We start from the raw sequence: 27060 nt of genomic DNA, 5'->3' as shown, positions 1-27060 counted from the left end.
ACGGCACTGTATCTGGATGCATGAAAAGTTAATTGCATATATAATTGTTAATACTGCAGTGTCTAAGTTCAGATATAGCTGCATAGTGGTGTGGAAATACTGACTTTAAAAGGGCGGGGGAGGTCCGGCTTTGTGTATCGGAGGTAGATCAAACCCAGCACCACCACACCGATGAACAGCCATCGCAGGAAGCTCATGAAGTTCAACAGACTGTAGATGTCTCCAACTAACAGCTGGAGCATGGTCATAGGGTACTGTACATTCACATACACATCCAAATACACACACACACGTACAAAGACGGTTGTATTTCCATCAGTCAAGACTGTGTATTTACAGTGTAGATTTACAGTATAGCCATAATAACGGTAATACAAATTTACACATGCAAGTTGTAGACCTCTATCTGCAGCACTCACTGCTGTATGAACCAACTTGATTGTTTCCAAAATTATAGCAGCAACAACAACAATAATAATAATAATAATAATAATAATAATAATAATAATAATAATGTCATCAGTTACAAGACTCAGAATCAGTTAAAACAAATAATGTCATAAAGTAATTTATGCTTACACATTTACAAAGCACCTTGAGGAGACTGTTGTTGTGATTTAGCACTATATGAATAAAACTGAATTGAACTGAATTATTAATAAAGGGTTTTTCTTCTGTCAATAGCTATGGTGCTATGATGGCTACATAAGTATTCATTAAATGAGCATTAATTATAAATAGATCCAAAACCGCTAATGCAGAATGTAGTGATGTGTGATACCACTGATTTCAATTCTGATGTCATACCAAGTAAAACCTCAGGCTGGCATGGACGATATGGATCCAATGCTGATACTTTATATAGCCGTAGTTCACATATCAGGCAGAAGAAGAAGAAGAACTCATTTAGACAATCCCAAAAGTATACACTACTGGTCAAAAGTTTTAGAACACCCCAATTTTTCCAGTTATTTATTGCAGTTCAAGTCATCAAGTCCAATGAATAGCTTGAAAGAATAAGACAAAGAGGCTTGTCTGGGCCATGAAACACCACCATTGGACTACTGAAGACTGGAAGAAGGTTTTATGGACTGATGAATCAAAACTTGAAATCTTTGGTTCCTTCTTCACAGGAGGAAGGGTGATGGTCTGGGGCTGTTTTACTGGATCCAGGGTTGGTGATAGGAGCCTTGAAACAAAATGGCTATCACAGCATTCTGGAGTGCCATGCAATACCCTCTGGTATGGACTAGAGATGAACTGATCCGATATTACGTATCGGTCCGATACTGACCTAAATTACTGGATCGGATATCGTAGAGAAATAAAAAATGTAATCCGATCCGTTAAATATTACAAAAGCACCTCACAAAACTTGCAACATAGCGTAACCCAGCTCATAACCTTAGCACGTCGGAGCAGTATGCGTCACGTGATAGAGCAGCTGTGGCGTGCGAGACCTGTCGGCGGTCTGGTTGAGCATTTGGAGCCTCGCTACATGCTTCCAAACCAGCATTTAATCTCCAAGAAAGCTATCCCAGAGAAGTAAAGCAAGTGTGTAAGTTCATCTCTGAATGTTGGTGAAGCATTCCTACATTAAGCTTAACAACCGATATATGGAGCTCGGACGTCTGTGCACTGTCATTGCTAAGTCTGACCATACAATGGATAGACTCAAGTTTTACTTTGAAAAAAAAACTGTGTTGCTGGTCAAACAGTTTCATGGTTCAAAAACAAAACAAAACAATGAAAAACACTTTTTTCCATACTTGTGTTTTGTATAGAAATTACGCAAAATTCAGTCTGAGTGATAGAAACAGCTTACACTGACATCCATCTCAATAAAAGATGAGTGTCACAAAGCCGTGTTTGCATTTATTTGCACTGCTTTCCACTCTGGATGTCTATTTATGTTCAGCTTTAATTATAAAAGGGTCCATTATACCACCTGTTTTTTTGACGTTGTTGAATATTAACATTATTTTGCGCTGATATTGCACTTTTTTCAGAACCAAAAACTTTTTGAAATCTGCAGTTCTGCTAAAAGTTTAAATAAAAAGATCAGTATTGCTGAACTGTGAAATATTTTGGGTGGAGCGTATTTTTTAAATACAAGTATAATAGAATAGCTTTAGCATTTAGTTTAAATTAAAATTAAATTAAAATTTTAGTATGAACTTTTACAAAGTGCAGCAAGATATTAAAACACAGTTATTGATTATAAAATAGACTATATCGGATTCATATCGGTATATCTAAATTTATGATATCGGTATTGGACATAAAAAAAAGCCGCATCATGCCACCTCTGGCATGGACCTAGTTGGTCAGGGATTCATCCTACAACAGGATAAAGGATAAAGACCCCAAACAGTCCAAGCTGTGCCAGAACCACCTCAGGAACAAAGAACAAGATGGTGAGCTTGGAAACATGGAGTGTCCAGCACAGTCTCCAGACTTAAACCCCATCGAGCTGGTTTGGGATGAACTGGACAGAAGAGTGAAAGCAAAGCAGCCTACAAGGTCCACATTTATGGGAACTTCTGCTACAGATATGGGAGAAGCCACACACCTGCAAGCAGTTACTCACCTGCGGCTCATTATCCTGCTACTCACAGCCACTATTTAAGGCAGTGGCTCAGTGCTTCTGGTCACTGGAACGCTGTACAACTCACATTAGTGTAGTCCCAGCTTTAACCTTCTCTCGTGTTTGTTTGTGATTTCCTGATTTTGATCTCATCATCTGTTTATTGTATATATATATATTCTCTGGACCCGTCCTTGTTTCCCTGCCCTGGATTCCTGAGCGTGAGTGTTTGGTAGAGTGACGTGGCGTGTCAGAAGAGGAGCGTGTAGTGTTTGCTAGAGCGGAGCTTGTGGTGTGGCCAAAGTGGAGCGAGCTGTGTGGGTCAACGGTTGAGTGTGGTGTCCCTCTCCCATCCTTCCCGTGGATCCCTGGAACCCCTGATTCCCATGCATTTGTATATTGCTCACTTGATGTTTGTAAATAAACCTTCATTAAACTTTTTCCCCGAGTCTCTGCCTGAGTCCGTTCAGTCAGACTTGACAAAAACTGGAAAAATTGGGGTGTTCTAAAACTTTTGACCGGTAGTTTAGTTACTGTCCACTACGTTCCTGCTCCATGATAAACTACAAATTTACCCCAAATTACTAAAATATTGATATTTTAATATGAGAATCGAATTCTAGAAAATAAATCAGGCCCCATCTTATCATTTTATCCTCATCTTATCTTAAAGACGCTGCTGGTTGCTAGTTTACTTGTGGTGGGTAACAAATAAGCAGAACTGCTTTCTTCCATTTCCACAATATCTATCATTATTATCATATTATCAGGAAGTCCTAAAAACTCCCTGAAAAGCCTTCAGTTAATCCAAAATGCTGCAGCAAGAGTCCTGACAGGGACTAGAAAGAGAGAGCAGATTTCTCCTGTTTTGGCTTCCCTTCATTGGCTTCCTGTTAAATCCAGAATTCAAAATCCTGCTCCTCACATACAAGGTCTTAAATAATCAGGCCCCATCTTATCTTAATGACCTTGTAGTACCATATCACCCTATTAGAGCACTTCGCTCTCGCACTGCAGGCCTACTTGTTGTTCCTAGAGTATTTAAAAGTAGAATGGGAGGCAGAGCCTTCAGTTTTCAGGCCCCTCTTCTGTGGAACCAGCTTCCAGTTTGGATTCAGGAGACAGACACTATCTCTACTTTCAAGATTAGGCTTCAAACTTTACTTTTTGCTAAAGCATATAGTTAGGGCTGGACCAGGTGACCCTGAATCCTCCCTTAGTTATGCTGCAATAGACGTAGGCTGCTGGGGGATTCCCATGATGCATTGAGTTTTTCCTTTCCAGTCACCTTTCTCACTCACTATGTGTTAACAGACCTCTCTGCATTGAATCACACTTGTTATTAATCTCTGTCTCTCTTCCACAGCATGTCTTTATCCTGTCTTCCTTCTCTCACCCCAACCAATCACAGCAGATGGCCCCGCCCCTCCCTGAGCCTGGTTCTGCCGGAGGTTTCTTCCTGTTAAAAGGGAGTTTTTCCTCCCCACTGTTGTTCATAAGGAGTTGTTTGAGTATCAGGATTTTCTCTGTATTTGTGTAGGGTCTTGCCTTATAATATAAAACACCTTGAGGCAACTGTTGTTGGGATTTTGTTCTATATCAGTGAAACTGAATTGAATTGAATCTCTAACCATCCTACAATTTTTGTCCAAAAAAGTGCAGAAAGCTTCCACAGAATTTTTTTCAGGACTCATGACATCTATCAGCTCATGTTGTCGTCCGTTTCAAAGATTCGTTTTTGTGACCTTTAGTATATTGTCTGAAATGAAACTGACCATTATGAGGACAGCTGCAAGTGGAGTGTGTCTGCGGACATGGATCATAGACAAAACCTCAGGGAGCTGGCCTTCACGTGAAGCTACGTAGAACATTCTGGTGAACACACACATTGTGACAGACAAAATGAGGAGAGAGACCATGACATTCACTTGATAATCAACACAGTCACATTGTATGATTAAAATCAGCTCTTTTCCAACATGAAACATATTCCCATGGGCAGTTTTCTCATTCCCATTAACAATGCCTCAAGTGTGTAGGTTCAAAGATTTGAAAAAACAACCTGCTTGACTAACTGTGCCTGCATATTTTACAATAAATGCTAGTTTACAAAAAAAAGGAAAAAGATACAGGTGTCCTTTGTTTCCCTCTCTGAGTAGTTCAGATTTTACTTGCTGGTTAATGTGACACTCTGAAAATTCCTTGATTAGGTTTAGGAAAAGTTTAAATTCATTAAATCATTGTCACTTTGGTTGCACCGTAGCACAGATGCTTAAGGACACCTTGTGTGCACCACCAGCAACTTTGACAAAACTGATGTATTTGACACCCTACACATGACACACACACACACACACACACACACACACACACACACACACACACACACACACACACACACACACAGTATAAGTATACTTAAGTATAGTTAATACCACAAATTATTGCAAAGTTAGAAACACCTGGTGACTTTTGTTTAAATGCTACAGGATTCTGTCGTGAGCACATAGGCATACATACTCTAGGTGTTTTAGCAGTGACACAGAATCTGTACCTTGACAGGGCAAAGACGCTGCCGTTCATGGTGCCGTAGCAGGACAAGGCTACAAATACTGGGACGGCGATAGAGAAGTTCCCCAGAAGCCTCTCTGCAAATGTCTGCGGATTTCACAAAGAGGACAGAAAGGGAGACACATGAGTGTTTGTAGGTCATTTGTTTGTATTAAATGTCAGATGGAAAACAGTGTTCAGGTGACAGGTGTATTTGAGGCTGGCTCGAATAAATCAACTCGCAGGAAGTGTTGACTAAAGTTTTCTAATATTTTCAGTACAATGTTGGTGACGAAGCAGCACTGTGGTAGAAGGAAACAGGCCAACGAAATGATGTGAAAACATCAGAGCTGAACGACGGCCTTTCTTTAAAACACTTCATGGAATACGGATCAGTTGCATCTGAAGCATAGTCAGGCAGACTGTAACTGAACACACCATTGGATGTAAGGTTACACTTGCAGCCAATCAACTAAACACTGACCAAGCAGGAGCAGCACTCCACCCTTCAGAGATAAGCTGCACCCTTCATGCAGGATTCATACAGTAGCATGACCAGAGCTTTGAAGAACTAACAGATACTATTAGTTGTTTGGTGTGCGAGACCTTTGTTTAAAAAGCAGAGAGATTATCTTTAATGAGAGGAACTAAATGAAAGAGGAACATTTATTTCTAAAGGTTCTGTTTAAATACATGTAGTAAACGTTTTGAAGGACACAAGGTCCACATTAGTACAGTTTCATTTCTAAACATTTGCTGCACTTATGCCTTTGTCCAAAGTTTTAGGAGCCCTGGCTGTACGTTTGAAAATGTCCAAGTTTTTTGTTCTCTACACCACAATCATTTGTGGTAGTGTATTGAGGTAAATGCTAAATAAAAAGGATCTTTAAATATGACTTCAGCCTATTCCATTCATCACTCTTCCATTATGTGAACACACCTCTAATTCAAAAAGCCTAAAATGACTAATCGTGCCTCGAGCCAAGCTTCTTCGAGATAAGTTCTAGACACCAGTTAAACTCTGTAATCAAGTTTGAGATGTAAACTTCTGCCCGCTGTCTATGAGAGAGGAAGAACATAGTTTAATTCTTTTATCCTATCACAGCCTTCTAAGAACAGATAAATGCTCTTAACACCTGTCTTAAGGTGCTTTTATCACTCACTGTGCACAGGGCAATAAAACTAACTGCATTACAAAAGACCAGCGATCTCTGATCGCTATCCTCAGTCTAATAAGCAACAGTGGTTATTATTGGGGAATGTCTGTGATGTGATTAACATTAACAGCGCTGGGATGGAACAATCACATTAACAGCTGCTGGGAAGCCAAGCTGTCAGAGACACTTTGCTGATAATGACATGCTAAGTGCAGGAAGGCAACCGCACTGCTCAAGCCAGAAGTAAACACCACGGAGGTGAGACCTCAACTAAATGCTTTCAAGTAGCATGCACAACGTTTTACTGCAGAGAGCCAAGGTCAGCCCTTACAGTGAAAAACACTGCGAGATATTGCACTATCAAATAAGGAGCCACTGCCATAATTTCAGCTTAATATAAGCTACTGATATCACATATAACATAACAAAGTTTTGCTTTTCTCGTTGCTTCATTGAACTTTCCCTGTTTCTGCGCACTGCCTGTCTGTGACAAGTTTTTGTTATAGCCCATAAAGGTTGGCTTCACATTTCCTGATTAGTTTAACAGTAACTGCAAAAAGCCTTCAAAATAGTTTTTCTGATTTTTAGAGAGATAGGGTTACCGTAACAGATTAATTTATTAGAACAACTTAACTTCCTAATCCACTGTCCTTATAAAATGACAACAAACACAAAGCTGCAGTCATGGGATCTTCCACTGTGTGGCCACTGAATGCTCAGAAATAGAGCTACATAGCGTTCCCAATAGTGGTGAGAATTCAGACACAAAATAGCCCCCAAAAGTTTCTAGTTCATACAATAGTTGCCCAGCAGGGAATTACCCTGATGGCGTCTTCCTGCTTTGCAGATACCTTGCAGTCTGGATATGGCTTATTTAATGAGTCACAAATATCCAACAGTGGAAATGTTACAGTTTTGCCGCTGTTTACGTTCAGTGCTGCCATTGTGGATTGTGGCTACTCTGACTTTACGAGTGGGAAATCCAAGTTGATGAGTTATTCCAGATTCACGTTTCAACTGGGAACTTGGAAATTCTGACTTGGGAGCGCACCGTATTTCTACCACCTTGATGCTGATTGGCGTTTTACAACACTTGTTTAAACAGCTCTGAATTTTTGTGACTGTTAGTTATTTGTGTTTACCCAAAGTAATGCCACAAAATGTAGTTCTTTGATTATTCTAGTGAATCGTGAGCTTTTGATCTACATTTTTATGTGTGAATTGTTACATTTTGTTCAGGGATAGATGGCTCTTGTCTCTCGTTTACATATTTCTCTAAGTTATTTTTTTCTGCTGAATATTTTGCTTTATGACCAAATTGTCAACAAAGTTAATAGCTTTGCTTGTTTATTACTGATTAGCCAGTCAGATTACTAGCCAATCGGGATGCTTTACAAAGCTCTACAGAATATATTTTTTTAGATGAGGGGATGTTTGCATTGTCTGCTCTATGTCAATCATTCTTACCCATAACATCCCTATCTGTGCACAGGCATGTTACAGTACATGCAGAGCTCAGGACAGAAACAATAATATGGATCTATAAAATGAATGACTGTGCTATAATAAATGCACTGTCACAAAATCTATTGATTCTTTCCCAAACACATATCATTAAAAAAAATCTAACTAGTGCTTTAAGGTGGAATCATTTTCACTACAGATGTATTTAGTTACACTATAATTATACACTAAGCTGATACAGATATGTTGTGAATGAGAGACATGGGTGAGGGGTCCCACTTTGAGTGTGTATGGCCTTGATTGAAGACTCATGGGGGGAAACGTACATTTATAAAGTTGTGTTGCTGTTTTACTGTTGTTGGTTTTTGCTTTTTCATTTTAATCCTAATACAATACTTAAAGCAGACGGATAAGTGACAGTTACTTTTAAAGGTTCAGTACTTACACTGTTTTTCTAAGTACTTACCACAGCAACAGCTGATGAGGCCAGGAGCTCCTCAGCTGACATTACAGTGTAGTATGCCACATTGGTGAGCACATAGCAAGAAGTCACAATTGCCATGGAGATACAGATGGCGAGTGGAACAGTCCTGAGGGCCAGAGGAATAATGACACAGGAAGCACACTGTTAGGCACTTGCAAGACTTACTCATCCTTCTTTCCCTTGTATATCTATGTCTGTTTTACTTCCATACATGCTCCATCTGTACAGTTTTCTAAGAGACGTAAACAGAATGTACCACCCACTGTCAGGCTGGTCAATTCTGTTAGCTACAACAGCTCCAAAGTTTTGCTTTTTGTGCTCATTCTTCGGTAGGCAGCACAAAACAATCAGAGTACTCTGCATTTTTTTGTTGAAAAGAGAAGAGACGTCACTGTGAACGCAGAGGAAACAGTATCTAATAATGTTCACATGTGCCAGATATGCCAACAGGATGAATTCACTTTAATTCAATTCAGTTCAGTATATACTGAATATTATAGGAATGAAATCACAACAAAAGTTGCCTCAAAGCACTTATGCTGTAAAGAGTCTACAATAATACAGAGTAACAAAGTGGAACAACAGTAACTCAGCCATGAAGTGGTAGAGCATGTGACGTCACAGAGTGGGTTCAATCAGTCAGCGGTTTGTTGATGGACCCTTCCTGTTCTAACATGAGTAACCATAGTAACTGGTAACACACTAAGATGCTGTGTAAGGCTCAGGTACAGTAGACAGTCATTTCACTTCAAAGTAGTCACGTGATCCACTGCTGTTTATTATAAACACTGATCGCAGTGAAATTAGCCACTTTTGTCTAACAGATGAAGAAATATGATTCCTTAGATTTTAAATTCTATTATTTATAAATAACTTTACACGACCAGAAGAGTAAGCACATGGATTAAACTTACTTTGCAGGGTTGTCCACCTCCTCTGTCACAAAGTTCAGATAGAACCTAAGTAAGGAAAGAGTTTGTTTATTACCTCCACTTATTAATGACCAGCAACAGTGTGTGCGCGTGTGTGTGTGTGTGTGTGTGTGTGTGTGTGTGTGTGTGTGTGTTACTACACTGGTGGGGACCAACAGACCCTCATGGGGACCAAAATCCCAGTCCCCACAGGGTTGAAGGCATTTTTCACACTCAAAATGTGGTTTTAGTGTCAGGGTTATAATTGGGTTATGGTTCGGTATGGAGACAGTTTAACTCAGTTTGCTTTCCACTGAAACTTTAGTGCACGGTCCTGGAACATCCTGATTCTCCTGCTTAGCTGTTCTGCTCCTCTTCTCCGTCGCCTCGTAGGTCGTCCTGGAATTTCACTGCAGACATTCACCATCTGACTAATGTGTCCAAATACTAATGGGCTGTGAGGCCCTTACTCATTAGAGCAACCAGAGGAGAGTGGTCCAAAAAGAACAAACTATTCAAAATATATTATATACCAACAGGTATACATACCCCTGTCTATTTCCCTGCAGCATATACGATGGAAACGTAAAATCTGTAACTATGGCGTGAAATGTGTGGGGCAGATGATAAGCGCATGCATGTCCATAGATTTAAAATACACCTTGGTCCACATCTTTTTCTGAACTTCTACCACTTTGAAATAAATTTTTTAGATACCATGGTGTTCTTCAGAGTCACTGGTCTCATATTTCAGTATATTCGACTGGTGATGTGTATTTAAAATCTGCACGAACTGTTTAAAACTCTCTTCTCCACGTGCTCATGTGCCTATAATATCTTCTAAGTGGAGATAAAACACATGTTGTAGTGCGCACTTGGCCAACGCCCCCCTTTCCCACTCGCTCATGTAAATATTTGCCTACGATGGTGCGTATCTCTGTCCCATGGCCGTGTCTTCCAGCTGTAAGTAGCATTTATTGTCAAATTCAAAGTCATTGTTTTTTTTGTTTTTTTGCCTGTCCCGTTTGGATCTTTAGCCGTCAGAATTGTTGTCTTAAGGCCAAGAAAGATGCCAAGCGGATTTACTTTACCACGTGGATGATCATGGCCTTGCCATATTGGTCCATTTGATTGACCTTTATTATAATTATGTATTTATTTGATTTGATTTTCGGTTGTTACAGACGGGACAGACATGACTGGGGGATAGGACAGGGAGAAAGAATGAAAGAAAGAGAGGGAGAGAAAGAAAAGTAGAGGGGAGAAGAGATGGTGAGAAAGGGGGAAGAAAAAACAGGAGAAAACAAACAAAAGAGCAACATAATAAATAAACACCATCACAATAAACTAGCTAACAGTAGACAACAGTAGATACTAAATATTACATGTTATTGTGCAGCACGCAAGATCGACAGCGCACAATGTGCTTTGAGGTAGCAGCCAAGAAAGGTGTAGATTGAGTCTGTGAACACCTGTGTGCATCAGCACGCTTGTATTCAAAAGGTTTCTCCATGTGACGATCTGCTAGGGAGTGTGGGGAGCCATAGCCCCGTCCCCCAGGACATAAAGCAGGTATGTAGGAGATCCAGGCCCCAGACATCCAGAGGCCCCAGAATACGAGGACCCAAGGAGGACCACCAGGGGGGTAACCGTGCCACCCTCCTGGGAAGAGCTGAGGAGAGCCCCAAACGAGAGGTCACCCAGCAGCCACGGAGCAGAGGCCAGAGGGGGTTGCAGTGACGTGCCCTCGGGCTCTGCCGGCAGCCAGCTGTGCCAGAGAGGACCGAGCCTCAGGCCCAGAGGCCAGAGGACTGAGGGTACCCCACCCCCCGGAAGGGGCCCAGCCGGGCCACAGGCGCCGGGCCCCGCCAATGGGCCACCAGGAGTGAGCCGGTACATACATGAGCGCCCAGCCCCAGACACCAAGAACCACCAACACACCAACGTCTGAGGGCATCAGCCACCGGCAGGGAGTGTAGTGAGGGGAGATAGGCCTCCATACCTCGGAGAGCCTGAGAATCAAAGTCATTGTTGGTAAGGTAGAGTTCCAACAGATCGAGAATTTCTGCATCCGGGCGCTTGGCGTCCGGATAACGCAGGAAGAAGTTTTCCAGCCCTGTCAACCCCATCTGTGTGTTGATGCTTGTTTAAAGACTGTGTATGTCAATTGTAAATAAAAAAGCTTGGTTAGGCACGACCATGGGATGGATTACCTGCACGAAGTGGTATGTATCTTTTAAATAACTTGGATGCCTGTTGGAGAGAGATCAATGTATTGTGATTATTGCAATCCGCAACTATTGGTCTCGTCCATGTATCAGGTCGCTTGTGTATCTTAGGCAACAGATAGAATTGTCTCGACCTTGGATCGTCGGATCCTAATAAATAGTCCCGCTGTTTAGCTGAGATGTACTTTTTATGGAAAAGCTGTGTGATGATTTGTCTTATTTGAAGCTGTACCACAGGTTGGATAGAGCTAGGAATATTTTTATAGTATTTTTCATCTTCCAATTGTTTATTCACTTCCAGCCTATACTGCTGCTTGTCCATTAGAACTATTTTGGACCCTTTGTCCGCCGGCTTGATTACTTTCTGTCTGTTATTTTGTAATTCTCTGATAGCGCATCAAGTCCTGGATGGTATCATTCAATGTACACCACTCAGGTTCCCAGACCGAGGGAAGGATGAGGGGCTCCCTGCAAAAATCATCATCTTTAAAGTAGTTATGGTTAGGGTTAGGATTAGGCATTCATTTTTGATGGTTAGAGTTAGGGTAAAGGGCTCAGGAAAGCATTATGTCAATGGGATGTCACCAGGAGGAATGTGTATGTGTGTGTACCGTGTGCACACTTACCATCCAGCATACGCGTACATCCCAGAGTAGAAAGCCAGTGGCATACCAGAGAGCTGCACATTACTCAGGTCAAAGGCATTCTCAAAGTGTCTGGTCTCTCCTGCAAGCATGCACACACATCAACTGCCACACTTGCAGTATTGTGCAAGATCCTTGAACCACCCCTCATTTCCTTATATTTTGTTTAACACTAACCTATGAGTCCTTCAAGCATAAAAACACCATTACAAACCACTATTTCAAATTATCCTGGCAAAATATTAAGAAATGAGGAGTTGCTCAAAACCCAATACTGTACATTTAGGTGCATTGATGGGTTATTTCTGTATTTTCTATGTTGAATTTTTAAATCAGTTTAATATCTTTAACAATTGCAATCACAGAAATGATCACAAAGCTCTCTGTATACCTGAGGGCTAGTGGAGACACTGGCCTCTCTACATGAACTCCATGGTTGAGTTATTACATTAATTGCAATAATTCACCATCAGCTGTGCAAATTTAGTTTTATTTTATAATGTTAAATCTGGAGGTTGCCTTCTGCAGAGGCTTCAGGAGTACAGTGCTTCATTATCTCTGTGCACAAATGACTCAGCCGGGCACACAAAGAAAAATCAGTAATTACCTTTTGCGTGTCAATGAGTAATTAGTTTTCTGAAGTTAATTAAGAAATTTCTTTGAATTAATAATTTGTTCACATTAGGAAAATGCTGCGTTAAACAGCCCAAAAGTATAATCAGGTTATTAAAAGTGTAATTAATTTAAAGGTCAAATTCATGAAGAAGATTTATTTAATTTATTAAATATGCATATATGAGTTGCAAATCTGGGCTTACATTACAGAAATGTGGACAGAGTGAAAAAGATGGATGGAGGCAGCACAGATCCTCTGCTGCTAACATCTTTGTGTGCAACACTTGTTGTGCTTGTGTGCTTGCTCAAGGGGCAGTTTTGGATTTCTCTTCATAATATACTCAGTTGTTATCTTTTTTATATTTAAGGTGACTTATGTTATCATTTGGAGACATACAATAAAACTGAGATAAACTGAATAAATACGACAGATCATGTGCAGTCCAGGGCTTGGAAGATCATTATATACATAATATGTACTGTATAACTTTACTGTTTTAGGGAATGAATGCAAAGAGCACTCACTGACACAGATAGTATTGCTTCAGAGAAACTTTTTAGATTAATAACATTTTAAAGTACAGCAAAGTCTGCAGTTGAGAGGAAGACAAAAACTCCACCTCTAAAATCCTGCTGCGTGGACACCAATAAATGCTCAACCTGTAGCATGCTGTGAGCAGGTGTGTGACACGCAGGATTCATGTTGAACCACGTGCAGCTGAACACTGTGTGCAACCCAGAACACTCAGAATCTTGGTGGTGGTATGTGTGCAGTGCTAGAGAGGTGTTACTGATGATACCTTTAAAGAGCTGGTACATGCCTGGCACTATTATGATGGCAATGGCCAGCAGCTTGCTGACAGTGAGGAAGATCTGAATCCTGGCTGTCCATGTTACGCTCATACTGTTCAGGTACATAACAGACGCTGCAGAGAGAGGGAAGAGTGTCAAGCAGTCATACAGTGTTTGTGACCATATTGAAGGCTCACCATCAACAGAAAAGTCTAAGCTAGTCAAATCACATTATTACATTTAGTAAGTGGGATTACTTTCTATGTAATGAATAAAGGTCAGATGTCCCTGAATGTTGTTTTCTGTGCTAAAGTCAGTCACAACCTGTGCCTTGCAAGAAACCAGTTCAGAACTGGAGGAAAAGTTTTGTAAGCTTTTTGATACACAGATGCCTTTAGCTACATTTGGGCGTGGGGGGCATTTGTTTTTGTCAAAACATCTTTATATTATATTATATTATATTATATTATATTATATTATATTATATTATATACAAATATATCAAGTGGTGTCTTTTCAGTCTTCCACTTCACTCCAGCTCACCCTGTACTGGGTTACTTGGGCCCCTCAGCCTTGTATCCCACTGACAGGCCTTCAGAAGAGAAAGCAGAGTTGGAGGACCAGGGTCCCTGAGGTAGTTAAACTACTACTTGGTGGCAGAAGCTCTGGATTGGATGAGATTCACACTGAGTTCCTCTATGTTTTCGGACTCTCTTGCATTGAGTGGAGAACTGAGGTGGAGTCTCTGTATTGGCAAACTGTGGTTACAATTACCATCTTTAAGAAATATCCCCTTTCGAGGATATTTAATGTGCATCAGTGTTTTTTCTAACTATTCTACAAATGTTTTGTACATTTGGAGAATTTATCTGACTGCATCTTTCAAGGTATCCTGTGGCAGGTGCTACAGGAGTATGGGGTACCTGACCCACTGTTCCAAGCCATTGTACAACTACAGTGAGAGCTCGGAAGGTCGGAAGGTCGCTTTGTCGGAAATAAGTTGGACTAATTTGCACTGGGTGCTGGACGGCGCTAAGGCATTTCTGTGTCACCGATTATGTTCAGAATTTCTATGGACAGAAATTCTAGTTGGAGCCAAATTATGCAAGGCTTCAACTTTGGTGGCCTCATCTCTGCTTTTAGTGGGTAAAGTAGTTTTGGTGGCTTCATCAGAAATAGAGCCAATACCCCTCCACAAAGACAGTAACCAGTTGAGGTGGCTCGACCATCTGCCTAGCATCCTTCCTGACTGGCCTCAAGATAGACCCAGGACATGCTAGAGACACTACATCTCTCGACTAGACTGGCAAAGCCCTGATGTTCCCTCAGATAAATGAGAAGGATCAACTAATTCACTCAGCTAATCCTTTAGTTGGGAAACCATGATGCGATTATCAATATCAATAATTTGTTGCTGACAAAACAAATTATATTTTATGTTCAAACATTTATGATATAAACAAAATGTCCTACTTTTGACAGAATTCAAACTCAGTTATTTACAGTGCTGAACTTAGGAAAGTTTGGCTGAATATGAGAAACTGAGCAACTATCAGTGTGTATCATCAGTGGCCCAGTTTAAAATGCTCTGAAATGCTCATTCATGTGAATTTACTATACTGGAGATTGTATTAGTATGTTGTGCTGTATGATTGTGTTTAGAAGGTTGATAGGCTGAGGATAGTCCTGGGTCTTTTTGTCAAACCCCTCTTCCTTCTCATGCACACTTCTGTCTTCTGCTATTTACCCGAGCTATTTACAGCACACTTCACAACAATTCACTAAGATAACATCTGGGCATATTATAACACTCCTTATTACAGTAGCAAAGGTATATACTTAGGCCAATGGCTGTGGCCAGTTTGACAGCCAGGGGGGGGATACCACATGGCATGAACAGAGGTTCCAGGATGTACTGACCAAAGGCCAGAGAAATGACCGCCATGCCTGCAGGCCTGCAAGATGCAACCAAATATGTCAGTTTTTATATTAACATTAATTTATATAACCTTAGGTAACATTCATACGCCCATAAAAGATTATCACTTATGTTTCCAGCCTTGTAGAGTTTTTTAGTCACCTTCAACTACAGCTTTGTTTCATTTTCTGCATCTTCACCTTTGGCAGTCTCATCAAGTCATTACAGCAAAAAAGACATGGTTCTAGAGCTAGCACTGAAGGTGGTGACCAAAGTCAAAGCTAATACAAAGCAAATACATGACTTTGATTCATTGCAGCTGGACATGAAACAAACAAATGCAGTATATGGGAAAACAAGCATCTGTTAGATGGCAGCATATTTGTTATATTGTTATATTTGTTTTTGTGATATACATTTTTAAAAGCAAGTGAAACACAAAAGTCACAAAAATGAAATCAAAGGATTTCAGTCTGATGGGTTTTTAACCCAGCATAATACCAACATGACCTCATAGAAATTTATGAAATATGTGACATGACTTCTTAGAAAAAAATTACTTGGTGATGGTACATATGTTAGATCATAAATAAGTAAAAAAAAAAAACAACGTTTATTTATATAGCACATTTCACAGACTCTGGACTATTTAAAAGCTTTCTCAAATGAATACGATCGTGGTGATTTCCAAGCCGGCTTTCACATCCAGCTGTAAGTCCCGCTGTAGCAGGTATAATGATGTGAGTTTGTTTGTAGTATCAGATGGGCAACTTCCTAGACATAACATTCCCATAATCACATCCTCATGTGTGCACAGTAGTGGGCTTGGTTTCAATATGAATGAAACAATACTGGCTAGTCCCAAAGGCTCATCTTCTGGCTCATCTGTATTTCCCTCTTCATTTCCCACAGCAGTCACTGAGCCGCTGCAGCCGGGGAAATCGCTCTTTGTCCCCCTCATTCTTGTTTTCATTCTCTGCCTCCCTCTCTGTTCATTTCCCATGGTTTCCATTCAGTCCTTGTAGCCTGAGGGCAGCATAAGATTGTGCAGCTCCAAATAGCCAGTAGACTGTTTGTACTGCTTCACCTTGTCTGTGATCCACTTCCATAGAGCATTTTTTTCAACTCTGTGGTACAAAGTAAATTTGGTGTCACATGCAGCCATTCAGCCTTTGCTCCCCTGGTGTGCGTCACCAAACACAGTCTAAGAGATTATGTACACATCATTTTTTTGTAAAATACAGACTACACAATATTTGCACCACATTAGGTGACTAGAGGCTTACGAGTTGTTTTCTGCTCCTCCACCAATCACAGCAGCGATGACTTGTGATGATGTAAAAGTCTGAGATTGAGAGAAATTGTTTTTGTGCTGATGTGGTATAATCTAAACTAGAGCACCCAAATGCAATAATATATATAATATAATAATAGAAATAATACTGTCATTTAAATTCATCTATAGCTTCTTGTCTTTTCTTCTTAAACAAACTTTTTCATCACCTCCATACAACTTGTTGTATTTTGTGTTGAATAAGTCCCTGTAACTGTACAAACGCATACAATTAGACAATTTATATAATCAGATTTATCGTCAACACGTGGTTACATGTGACACCTCGAGTCTAAACTTTCAATTCAATTCAGTTTTATTTATATAGCGCCAAATCACAACATCAGTTGCCTCGAGGTGCTTTATATTGTACAGTAGACCCTACAATAATAGACACAGAGAAAAACTCAACAATTATATCACCCCCTATGAGCAAGCACTTTGGCGACAGTGGGAAGGAAAAACTCCCTTTTAACAGGAAGAAACCTCCGGCAGAACCAGGCTCAGGGAGAGGCGGGGCCATCTGCTGTGACCGGTTGGGGAGAGAAGGAAGACAGGATGAAGACATGCTGTGGAAGAGAGACAGCATGTGTCTCCTAACTTTCTGTGAGGAAAAGTGAATGACCTTCCTTTTTAATTATATTAGTTAAAATCTGGAATCTGAAATAAATGTCCTGTAAAAATTGTACTCTTTTTATTTATTTAGATCACCTTAGGCAGATTTAAAACCTGGATAGAAAGCTAGTCTTGACAATACCATGACCTAATATTTGCTATTAATTTTAAACCAAAGTCCTGTGTTGAACTGCAGTGTAGATTGTGGCCATGCTGGCTCAAGCTGGCAAGTCCATCCATGGCTCTACAAGCAACCGCTATCTGACAATCCGGATTCATCCTGTTAAAACAAAATCTGTCCTGTCTTTAAGTTTTCTACTGACTCCTTCTATAGAAAGGTGGACTTGTTCTGCTGACAGTTCACCTTCTGAGGGGCATCATCTGGAGTTGCTGAGGATATAATGAACTTTTCTGCCAGTAAGCATTGCAGATATTGCTGCTGCTAGTTGTCGTTACCCTCGGATAACAGCTGCTAGCCAATGTTATCAAAACTGTCTTTGAAGTAGATCCAACATTATTTGACTCAGACACTTTTATATGTCTGAATGTAATCAAACTGTTTATCACAAGGAAAGTATGATTTGACTTTAGCCTTACATTAGCTGGTATTATGTTAGCTTATAACCAACTGTTGTTTAGCTCATTGTCAGAAGCCCAGAGACCGAAGGTTTAACCTGCTGACAATAAGTAATTGTGACAATATCAGAAATAAATACGCATATTAACGCATGTTTGCATGTGTTAGAGGTGTGATGAGATGAGTCTTGAGTTGAGGAGGAAGAGAGTTTAGATTTTATTCAGATGTCAGTCATATTGTCTCTTTCCTTCATGTTTTCCCTTCCTTGTTGAAAGAGATCTTTTCTCCGGTGATTAAAGGTTTAATCCTTTATGTCTTGAGTCTGAATGCACAAACAGGAATTCAAATTTGCCTCTATAGCAAACACGTGCACTGTGATCTCTAGCCACGTCGATAAAATAGGTTGAACAGTGATGTCCAGCTCCACTGTCCAAGACGTTTGAACAACATGGAAGCTTCCACAAACCATTATTCCACTTAATGTTGTGTTTATTAGAATGCATCAGTTTCTTAGCATGTATATGCATAATTATCTTTATTTCATATTGTATTTCAGCAGTTCCTAAAATACTCAGAAGAGCCTGGCACAATTAAACATGTCACATTTAAAGTCACTTCACTCATGTTTCGTCTGATTCTTTGGCAGAACTTCACCAGGTCATGTCGTCTGTGTTGGCATGCTTAATTGCATGGAGTTGCTGCCATGTGATTGGCTGAGTAGATACATCCATTTACCTCCTAGGACCTGGCGTCCACATATGTGGACATCATATTTTGGGTTGTCTAGACCAAAATACTAAATTTTGCTCTACGAGGGCCTGATATCCACTTACGAGGACATTATACTGCCACTGTTCTATCAAAATTTTTTCATTTTGCTCAGAAATAATAATCAGGTAAAAAAAACCAAAAACATAATTCTTAGTTTTTACATTCATCAGGTCCCAATCAGCCCGAATAGCAAAGAGAAATTAAAAATGCATGCTATGAAAGAGTTTGGGTCTCAGGAGGTTAATGGTCTCTAAAGTTTGCTCCTTTCAGCGGTTGAGAAAAGAACATGGTTACACCAGTTGCACAGTTTGTATATCATACTATGTGGTCACTAATGAGCAACAGATCTGTAAATCGAACTGAAAGATAACACTTATAAAGATGTTATGGCAAAGGTCCCATCAGGTTTGATGAGTAACATCAGCTTCCTTTTGGAATCATGTTAATGCTCACTTAAGTCCAATATTTGCTCTTGTTTAGCTTTGTTTTTGGTCTCCACCAACTACTGACCTGTCACTGACTGCATCTGTCTCTCTGTTTGCTGCCGAGTTAGCGTTGTACTAAGGCTTTACACTGTTACAGAAAATAGCTGCTTACTGCTGGAAGCAGTGACTCTTGCCACCACAAACAACATCCTTTATATTATACTTTGTGACAAAAAACAATGATTTGTAGAGCTAAAGATTCAGACTTAATTTAAGGCAAAAAGCATTACCTTATAGCAATGAGATCAGCCCATAATCTTATAAAAGCCATCTGAGGTCCAAACGCTTCCATTATGTATGTGTAATGCCCGCCAGACTTCTTAATGCATGTTCCCAGCTCAGCATAGGACAGGGCTCCTGCAGTGACAGAGGTGACATATTAGTCCTAGCTCAGGAACAAGAGGCAAGGTACATACCAGTCCCAGGACTGGTTTTTTTTTTTTTTGAACTTTTATTGCCAAAAATAACAAGGCAATTCACATCAACAACATGACCTGAGACCAAATCTGCAGTATATAATGGTGAGGGTAATTCAAAAACTTTAAAAGGAAAAACATATATACACATATACATATACATACATACATATCAATACCTACATACCTAAGCACAGATGTAACAAGGTTAAGGCTTGAGTGTCCTTTCAAGATATTTTACAATTAGTCTCCATTTTTTCTCAAAGGTTGGCACTTTTAATTGTAGTTGAGCTGTTATCCGTTCCATCGTATAGACATGTCTAGTTTTCAGAAGCCACTGGGCAGCTGTGGGCGTTTCTGGTTTGAGCCAGTGGATTGTTATCAGTTTTCTTGCAATCATGAGGAGGAGATGTAGGAGAAAGCACTGCTCATAGGAAAAACCATCAGGAAAGATATCCAACAAAAAGATCAGAGGATCCATTGGGAGGTTGACTGACAATATGTTTTGTATAATGTTCTTAACATCCATCCAGTACTGTTGTATATAAACACAGTCCCAAAAGATATGCGTCTGGTCCCCCACAAACCCACACCCTCTCCAACATTTATCACAGACACTACTTTTGGATAGAAAGGTTTTCAGTGGAGTTCTAAAAAATCTTAATTTAACCTTCCAGTCGAATTCCTTCCACATTTGACTACCCACCCCTCTGTGGCAGCTACAGCAGACACTCTCCCATGTGACATCCTCCAAAATTATATTGAGTTCCATTTCCCATTGTTGTTTTATATGATAGGTATTATCAGACATGTCAACCAGCAGTGTCTGGTAAATTAAAGACACTTGGTTTTTCAATGTACCCGACTTTTCAAGCAGTTTTATAAAATGGTTTTCCAATCCGATTGGTTCTCTTCTAATATTGTCCCAATCTTTGTGCTTTGTAATGTAGTCCCTTAACTGTAAGTATCTATAATGGTCCCCTGGGGATAAAGCATATTTAGCCCTTAACTGGGCAAAACTTTTAAAAGTATTCTTTTCAAACAGCTGATTGACTGTAATCAAGCCTTTCTCCGCCCACCTCTCAAAACTCCGATCTGACAATGATGGAAGGAACTCAATATTTCCATTTTTGGGAATCGCTCGAGACATGGTCAGATTCCCTTTTAACATTTTTAACACTTGGTTCCAAATCTTTACAGTGTGCTTGACCCATGGGTTAGTTATTTTAATTTTTTTTCCATGATTGTGGGTTGAGAAATGGGAGACTCCGAAGGGAGATACCTGGTAATGAATAATCTTCCATAGATACCCACTGCATTTCTGGATCATGAATAATCCAGGCTGTCATTGATTTTAATTGAGCTGCCCAATAGTACATTCTGAAGTTAGGCAACTTGAGGCCCCCTTTTTCTTTTCCAGACATTAGCATTTTGAGTCTGACCCTTGGTCGTTTATTCTGCCAGATAAATTTAGATGTAATGCTTTCTAATAATTTAAATGCAGACTGTGGGATCAAAATGGGTAGGTTCTGAAATAGGAATAATAGGCGTGGAAGAATATTCATCCTTATACATTCAATCCTCCCCATAAAAGTGAGTGGGAGTAGATTCCATCTGTCCAAGTCCCCCTTAATCTCCCCGAACAACCGATCATAATTGAGTGCAAGTAACTGATTGGTTTTGGGAGTAATAATTACCCCCAAGTATCTGAAGCCCTGTTTGGAGTGTCTAAAAGACACAAGATGATCCAGCTGTGTGGGCCAGTTGCCAACAATCATTAACGCCTCATATTTATTTGTATTTATTTTATAACCTGACACTGTACCATAATCTTCAAGGTTGCTCAGAAGGGCCGGGACAGAGGTGACCGGATTCTCTAAAAATAGCAGAATATCATCTGCGAAAAGTGACAGCTTATGTTGTGTATTGGTTTCATCTCTAATCCCTTGTATGAGAGGGTTAGATCTGATCAGTTCAGCTAACGGTTCAATACTAAGAGCAAATAAGGACGGCGATAGCACTTCACCCTGTCTAGTACCACGGCCTAGAGAGAAAAAGTCGGAGCAGTGCCCATTAACCCTTACCCGAGACCTGGGATTTTTATATAGTGTTTGGACCCATGAGATAAAAGTCTCATTGAAGCCCATGTGCCTGAGAGTCTGTTGCAGGAAGTCCCAATCTACCCGGTCAAAGGCCTTTTCCGCATCCAGGCTCAGGAACATTGATGAGGTGTCCCTTTCCTGTGCCATAATCTGAAGATTGAGGGCCCTTCTAACATTATCTGAACCTTGCCTATGGGAAATAAAACCTGTTTGGTCCAGTTTCACTAGTTTTTTTATATGTTTTTGGATTCTATTTGCAATGATGGCTGTAAGAATTTTTAAATCAACACAAAGCAGGCTGATAGGGTGATAAGACATGCATAAAGTCGGGTCCTTGCTTTCTTTGTGGATGACACTAATAATAGCTTCAGACCATGACCGGGGGGGATCACCTTTAAATAATGCATAATTATAAACTTTGCATAACAATGGTGTTAGCTCTTTTTCAAAAAATTTGTAATACTCCCCTGGCAGGCCATCCACTCCGGGAGACTTGTTGTTTTTCAGTTTTCCAATACTGTTTTTTATTTCTTCACTGGTGATTGGATTTGTTATTAATTCAGCTTCTTCCTGAGACAGTTTACTAAGATTGATCGGGTTAAGAAATTGTTCAATCTTTTCAGTTTTATTTGGGACATTTTCTTCTTTATATAATTCCTGATAATACAGAGAAAATGCTTTTGCAACTTCCTTAGGTTGGCACACAATTTTTCCGGAGTTTGGACATTTGATTTTATGAACAACCCTACTTGATTGCTCTTTACGCAGCTGAAATGCCAGCAGTCGGCTTGCCCGATTGCCATACTGGTAGTACTTTTGATTAGCAAAGCGTAGTTGTCCCTCCGCCTTATACGTTAGTAAATCATCCAACTTTTGCCTCTGCTCTTTCAATGAGTTCAAAGTCCCAGTATCCTTAGTTACCTGATAGACTTTTTCTAATTTCTTAATTTTGTTTTCTAGTTCTGTTTGTCCTGTTAGTCTCTCTTTTTTCAGTCTTGATGAAACTGCTATAATATTACCTCTCAAATAACCTTTGGCACTCTCCCACAAGATTGAAGGAGACACCTCATTATTATCATTGAATTGAATATATTCAGACAGACTCTTTTGAAGATCTTGTCGAGTTGTTTCATTATTCAAGATAGATACATTGGCTCTCCAATATTTAAAATGATTGTTTGGATTCATTCTTAATTTCAGACAAACCGGGGCGTGATCAGAGATAGTGATTGCTTCTATGCTACACTGTCTAGCCCTATAAAGGTCCGTCCTGGGCATTAAAAACATGTCTATCCTTGAATGGCTGCGATGTACATGTGAATAAAAAGTAAAATCTTTTTCTTGGGGGTGCAACTGGCGCCACACATCCACTAGGCCCAGTTCCTTAATCATTGTATTTAAACTACAAGATTTTTTGGATTTGGGGCCATTGTGTGCCGGGAGTCTGTCGACAGCTGCTTTCAAAGTACAGTTGAAATCACCTCCCACCAAGATCATTCCTTCAGATTTTTCTGCTATTAATGATGCAATATTCTTGAAGAATTGTGGACAGTCCTCGTTTGGTGCATATAAGTTCAGTAATGTAATTTTAGACCCCCCTACAGAGCCAATCACCATTACATAGCGCCCCTCCCTATCCGCAAATGTTTTTTCATGGTGGAAATATGTTGACCGGCTAACAAGAATTGCAACTCCTCTTTTTCTCCCATCCTGATAGGTAGAGCTATATTGTTGTTCAACCCACTCCCTCCTCAACTTCCCATGTTCCTTTTCAGAGAGGTGAGTCTCCTGGAGCATTGCTATGGAGCACTTAAAGTTTTTCAGTTGGTTCAGTACCTTTTTCCTTTTAATTGGACTATTCAAACCCTTTATGTTATACGAGACACAAATTAGGTCTTTCATATCTTAGGCTCAAATCCTGTACAGACAAAACTAAATTATTATACTCAATGAAGTAGTGGTCCACAAATGGTCTCAGGCCAAGATAAACAAAAACATTTAGAATTAAACAAACAAAGAACATTTTTTTTTTTTTTTTGTCTGTCCCATTTGGTTCTTTAGCCGTCAGAATTGTTGTCTGAAGACCAACAAGGATACCAAATGGATCATCATGGCATTGCCGTATTGGTCCATTTGATCAACTTTTGTTGTTATTATTTATTTTATTTTCAGTAGTTACAGATGAGACAGACATGATTGGGGGATAGGAAAGGGAGAAAGAAAGAGAGGAAGGAAAAGAAAAACAGAAGGGAAGAGGGACAGTGAGAAAGGGCACTTACAAAGACAAAGAGAAAAAAAAAATCTCCTGGATCACCTGTTGGGAGAAAAAGAATAGAAAACAAGCAAAAAAAAAACAAAGCAACATACTAAACACAACACCATCATGTTAATCTAGCTAAGTGTAAACAGCAATAAATACTAAATATTGAATGTTGTTGTGCAGCACAGACAGCGCACAATGTGCTTTGAAGTAGCAGCTAAGAAAGGTGTAGTTTATGTCTACGAACAGTGAACACCCATGTGCACACCCGTGTGGATCAGCGCGCTTGTATACAGAAGGTTTCCCCATGTAACGGTCTGCTAGAGGGTGTGGAGGGCCATAGCCCCGTCCCCCAGGGCATGAAGCAGGCATGGAGGAGATCCAGGCTCCAGACATCCAGGGACCCCAGAGTGCGAGAGCCCAAGGAGTACCACCGGAGGGGCATCCGTGCCACCCTCCTGGGAAGGGCTGAGGAGATCCCCAGACAAGGGGTCACCCAGTAGCCACGGAGCAGAAGCCAGAGGGGGCTGCACTGGCGTGCCCGCCCACTCTGCCGGCAGCCAGCTGTGCCAGAGTGAACCGAGCTGCAGGCCCCGAGGCCGGAGGTTCGAGGGCCCCCTTTGCCCCGGAAGATGCCTGACCGAGCGACAGGCACCAGGCCCCGCCAAGTAGCCACCGGGAGTGAGCTGGTGTATACCTGAGCGCCCAGCCCCGGACACCAAGAACCACCAATGCACCGACCCCTGAGTGCATCAGTTACCGGCAGGGAGTGTGGTGAGGGGAGATAAGCCTCCACACTTTGGAGGACCTGGGTGTTCCCAGGGAGGTGGAGTCTAAGACCTGACCTGACATATAAACACAGACAAACAGGCACACACAGACACAAACATGCATTCCCACCCTCATGCACACATATACAAACACTCAGCACTCATCCAACGTAGGAATAGACATATATGCACATGTACACACAATCGCACTCCCCAAACATACTCTATACCCCGGGTCCAGGTACCCTCGCCCCCAGAGGGGGAAACGGCACCCAGACCCAAGAGATGTGACCCTTTCCTCCTGGGGTGGAGGCAAGCAGACCGCCCCAGGCCTCGCAGAAGCAGGGAGGCCAATCTGTCAGCCAACACCTCCTCCCAGCCCCCCGCCCCGATGGCTGGCAGAGAACGGGGGTGTGTGAAGACCCCATACCTCCCTCCTCCCGCTCATGTGTAGTGTTGCTGCGTGTTGTTCTAAAGTGCATTTAAAACAGGGGAGGGCATGGTGCTCCCCTGCACCCTGGTGACACACCCACACCCCAAGGCCCTACCTGTGTGGGTGGGTGTGGTGGAGCGGGAAGAGGGAGGCAGCCGGGGATGGGGAGGAAAAGAAAGGAGGGGCAAGATGCTCCTCCCTAGGGCCAGCTCCCCCGCTGACCCCAGTAGGCACCCCCGTCCTCTGGCACCCACCAAGGCAAGGGAGTCCAGGCCCATCCAGACCGGGGCCTACGGCAGCAGCACCGCCAAGCCCCACAGGACCCAGGGAAGCCCACCCTACCCCACCGCAGAGGAAACTGTACCCACCCTAACATTCAATCATCTCCCAGACTACACAAGACAACAGACACCCAGGTTAGGTTTGTTCTCCACCTCTCCTATGTCTCTCCCCCACCTGCAGAGTGGACTTCTGCAAGGATGGAACAACCTCCCCGCCAGTTAAAGAGCCCCCCAGTTAGGCCGATGCACCAGAGGCCCCCTGCGCCAGGGCTGAGCCCCCGTGCACCCACCCGCCCACAACCTCGGCGACACACCGACTAGGACCGAAGCCCCAAGGCCCAGCCAGAGCCCCATCACGGAGACGAAGCACCCCCGAACCCCAAGCCCCCCCGCCTGCCCCGGATCCACTCAGGGGCAGCCAGGCCACCAGGCCAGTAACCTACGTCCGCCAGCACAGACCATCCCCCAACCCCCGCTGCACGCAGCCACAAGGAGAACACCCTCTAAGAGCGACCAGAGCCACTGACCAGGTTATGACCACAGCCCCCCGGGTTGAGCCCTCCCGGGATAACGTCTCTAGGGGTCCTCCAGGCGCCCTAAGCCCGTCCCAACCTCCACATCAACCACAATAGCTAAGACGGGACCAAACCACGACCCCCCACCCCCTCTAGGTGACGGAGCCGATCAAAGGAGCCCAGAGGGATTGATCTAATGTGGTGGCAGAGGCTGTATCAAGACTAATGTGATCTATTAGATGGTTTCTATATTGGCTAGAATTAAGATTATTTTTATTTTTCCAGTTCATGAGGATCGTTTTCTTGGCGATGCATAGGGCAGTAAAAACCATGTGGACTGTATTAGTTTCTGTAGTGACATCATCCAATTTTCCCAACAAGCACACTAAAGGGGAGGCTGGAATTTTACATTTCAGACACTTTGATAAGTCTTCACATATCTCACGCCAAAACTTCTGAACTGGTGAACAGAACCAAAGAGCGTGGATGTAATTGTCTGGTGTATTGCCTTGACAGTGTGAGCAGTTGTTGGAAGATGTAAAGCCCATCTTGAACATCCGATGACCAGTATAGTGCACTCTATGTAGTATTTTGTATTGTATTAATTGCAGACTGGGATTTTTAATCAATTTAAAGGTTTTTAAGCATACCTGAGACCAGAAGTTTTGGTCTAAGCTTACTGATAAATCTGCTTCCCACTTTGCAATAGGAAGGGATACTGATTCATCTATTTTAGAAAGTGTTCTGTATATTTTAGATAATAATTTGGGGGATTTAAGAGTAAGAAAATGTACCACACTTGGTGGTGTTTGTAATTCAGCTTGACTGGGGTAAAATTTCTTTTTTACTATGGATTTAATTTGTTGATATTCTAAAAACCTTTTCTTGTTGATCCCATATTGTGCAACTAGTCTGTCAAATGAAATAAATTCTGTTCCCTCTAATATATGTTCTAAGTATTTAATTCCTTTACAACTCCATTCTGGAAAATTAATCATATTATTGTTTTGTAATATGTCAGGGTTATTCCAGATAGGTGTACGTTTGCATGGGATTAATGAAGACTCCGTTATTTTTAGAAACTCCCACCATGCTGTCAGAGAAGAGCTGATGTTAACACTTTTGAAGCATTCATATCTTTTGATGTTTGAG

At 41.3% G+C, this 27060-nt stretch overlaps 1 protein-coding gene across 1 annotated transcript in view; it reads right to left on the bottom strand.

The window, feature by feature from the left end:
- slc7a11 (solute carrier family 7 member 11) overlaps nt 1–27060 on the bottom strand; it is a 47759-nt gene that overhangs the window by 7629 nt on the left and 13070 nt on the right. Inside the window, exons 2-10 of the mRNA XM_063487352.1 lie at nt 19362–19488; nt 15272–15387; nt 13441–13566; nt 12008–12107; nt 9157–9201; nt 8225–8348; nt 5142–5245; nt 4363–4459; nt 105–254 (exon numbers count right to left, since the gene is read on the bottom strand). Of these exons, the coding sequence (XP_063343422.1) occupies nt 105–254; nt 4363–4459; nt 5142–5245; nt 8225–8348; nt 9157–9201; nt 12008–12107; nt 13441–13566; nt 15272–15387; nt 19362–19488 (989 nt within the window). The remainder of the gene's footprint in view (nt 1–104; nt 255–4362; nt 4460–5141; nt 5246–8224; nt 8349–9156; nt 9202–12007; nt 12108–13440; nt 13567–15271; nt 15388–19361; nt 19489–27060) is intronic.

The sequence above is a fragment of the Pelmatolapia mariae genome, linkage group LG2, assembly GCF_036321145.2.
Source record: "Pelmatolapia mariae isolate MD_Pm_ZW linkage group LG2, Pm_UMD_F_2, whole genome shotgun sequence".
NCBI classification, from domain to species: Eukaryota; Metazoa; Chordata; class Actinopteri; order Cichliformes; family Cichlidae; genus Pelmatolapia; species Pelmatolapia mariae.
The sequence above is the reverse complement of the archived record's forward strand: the minus strand, read 5'-3'. Positions and strand labels throughout refer to the sequence as shown.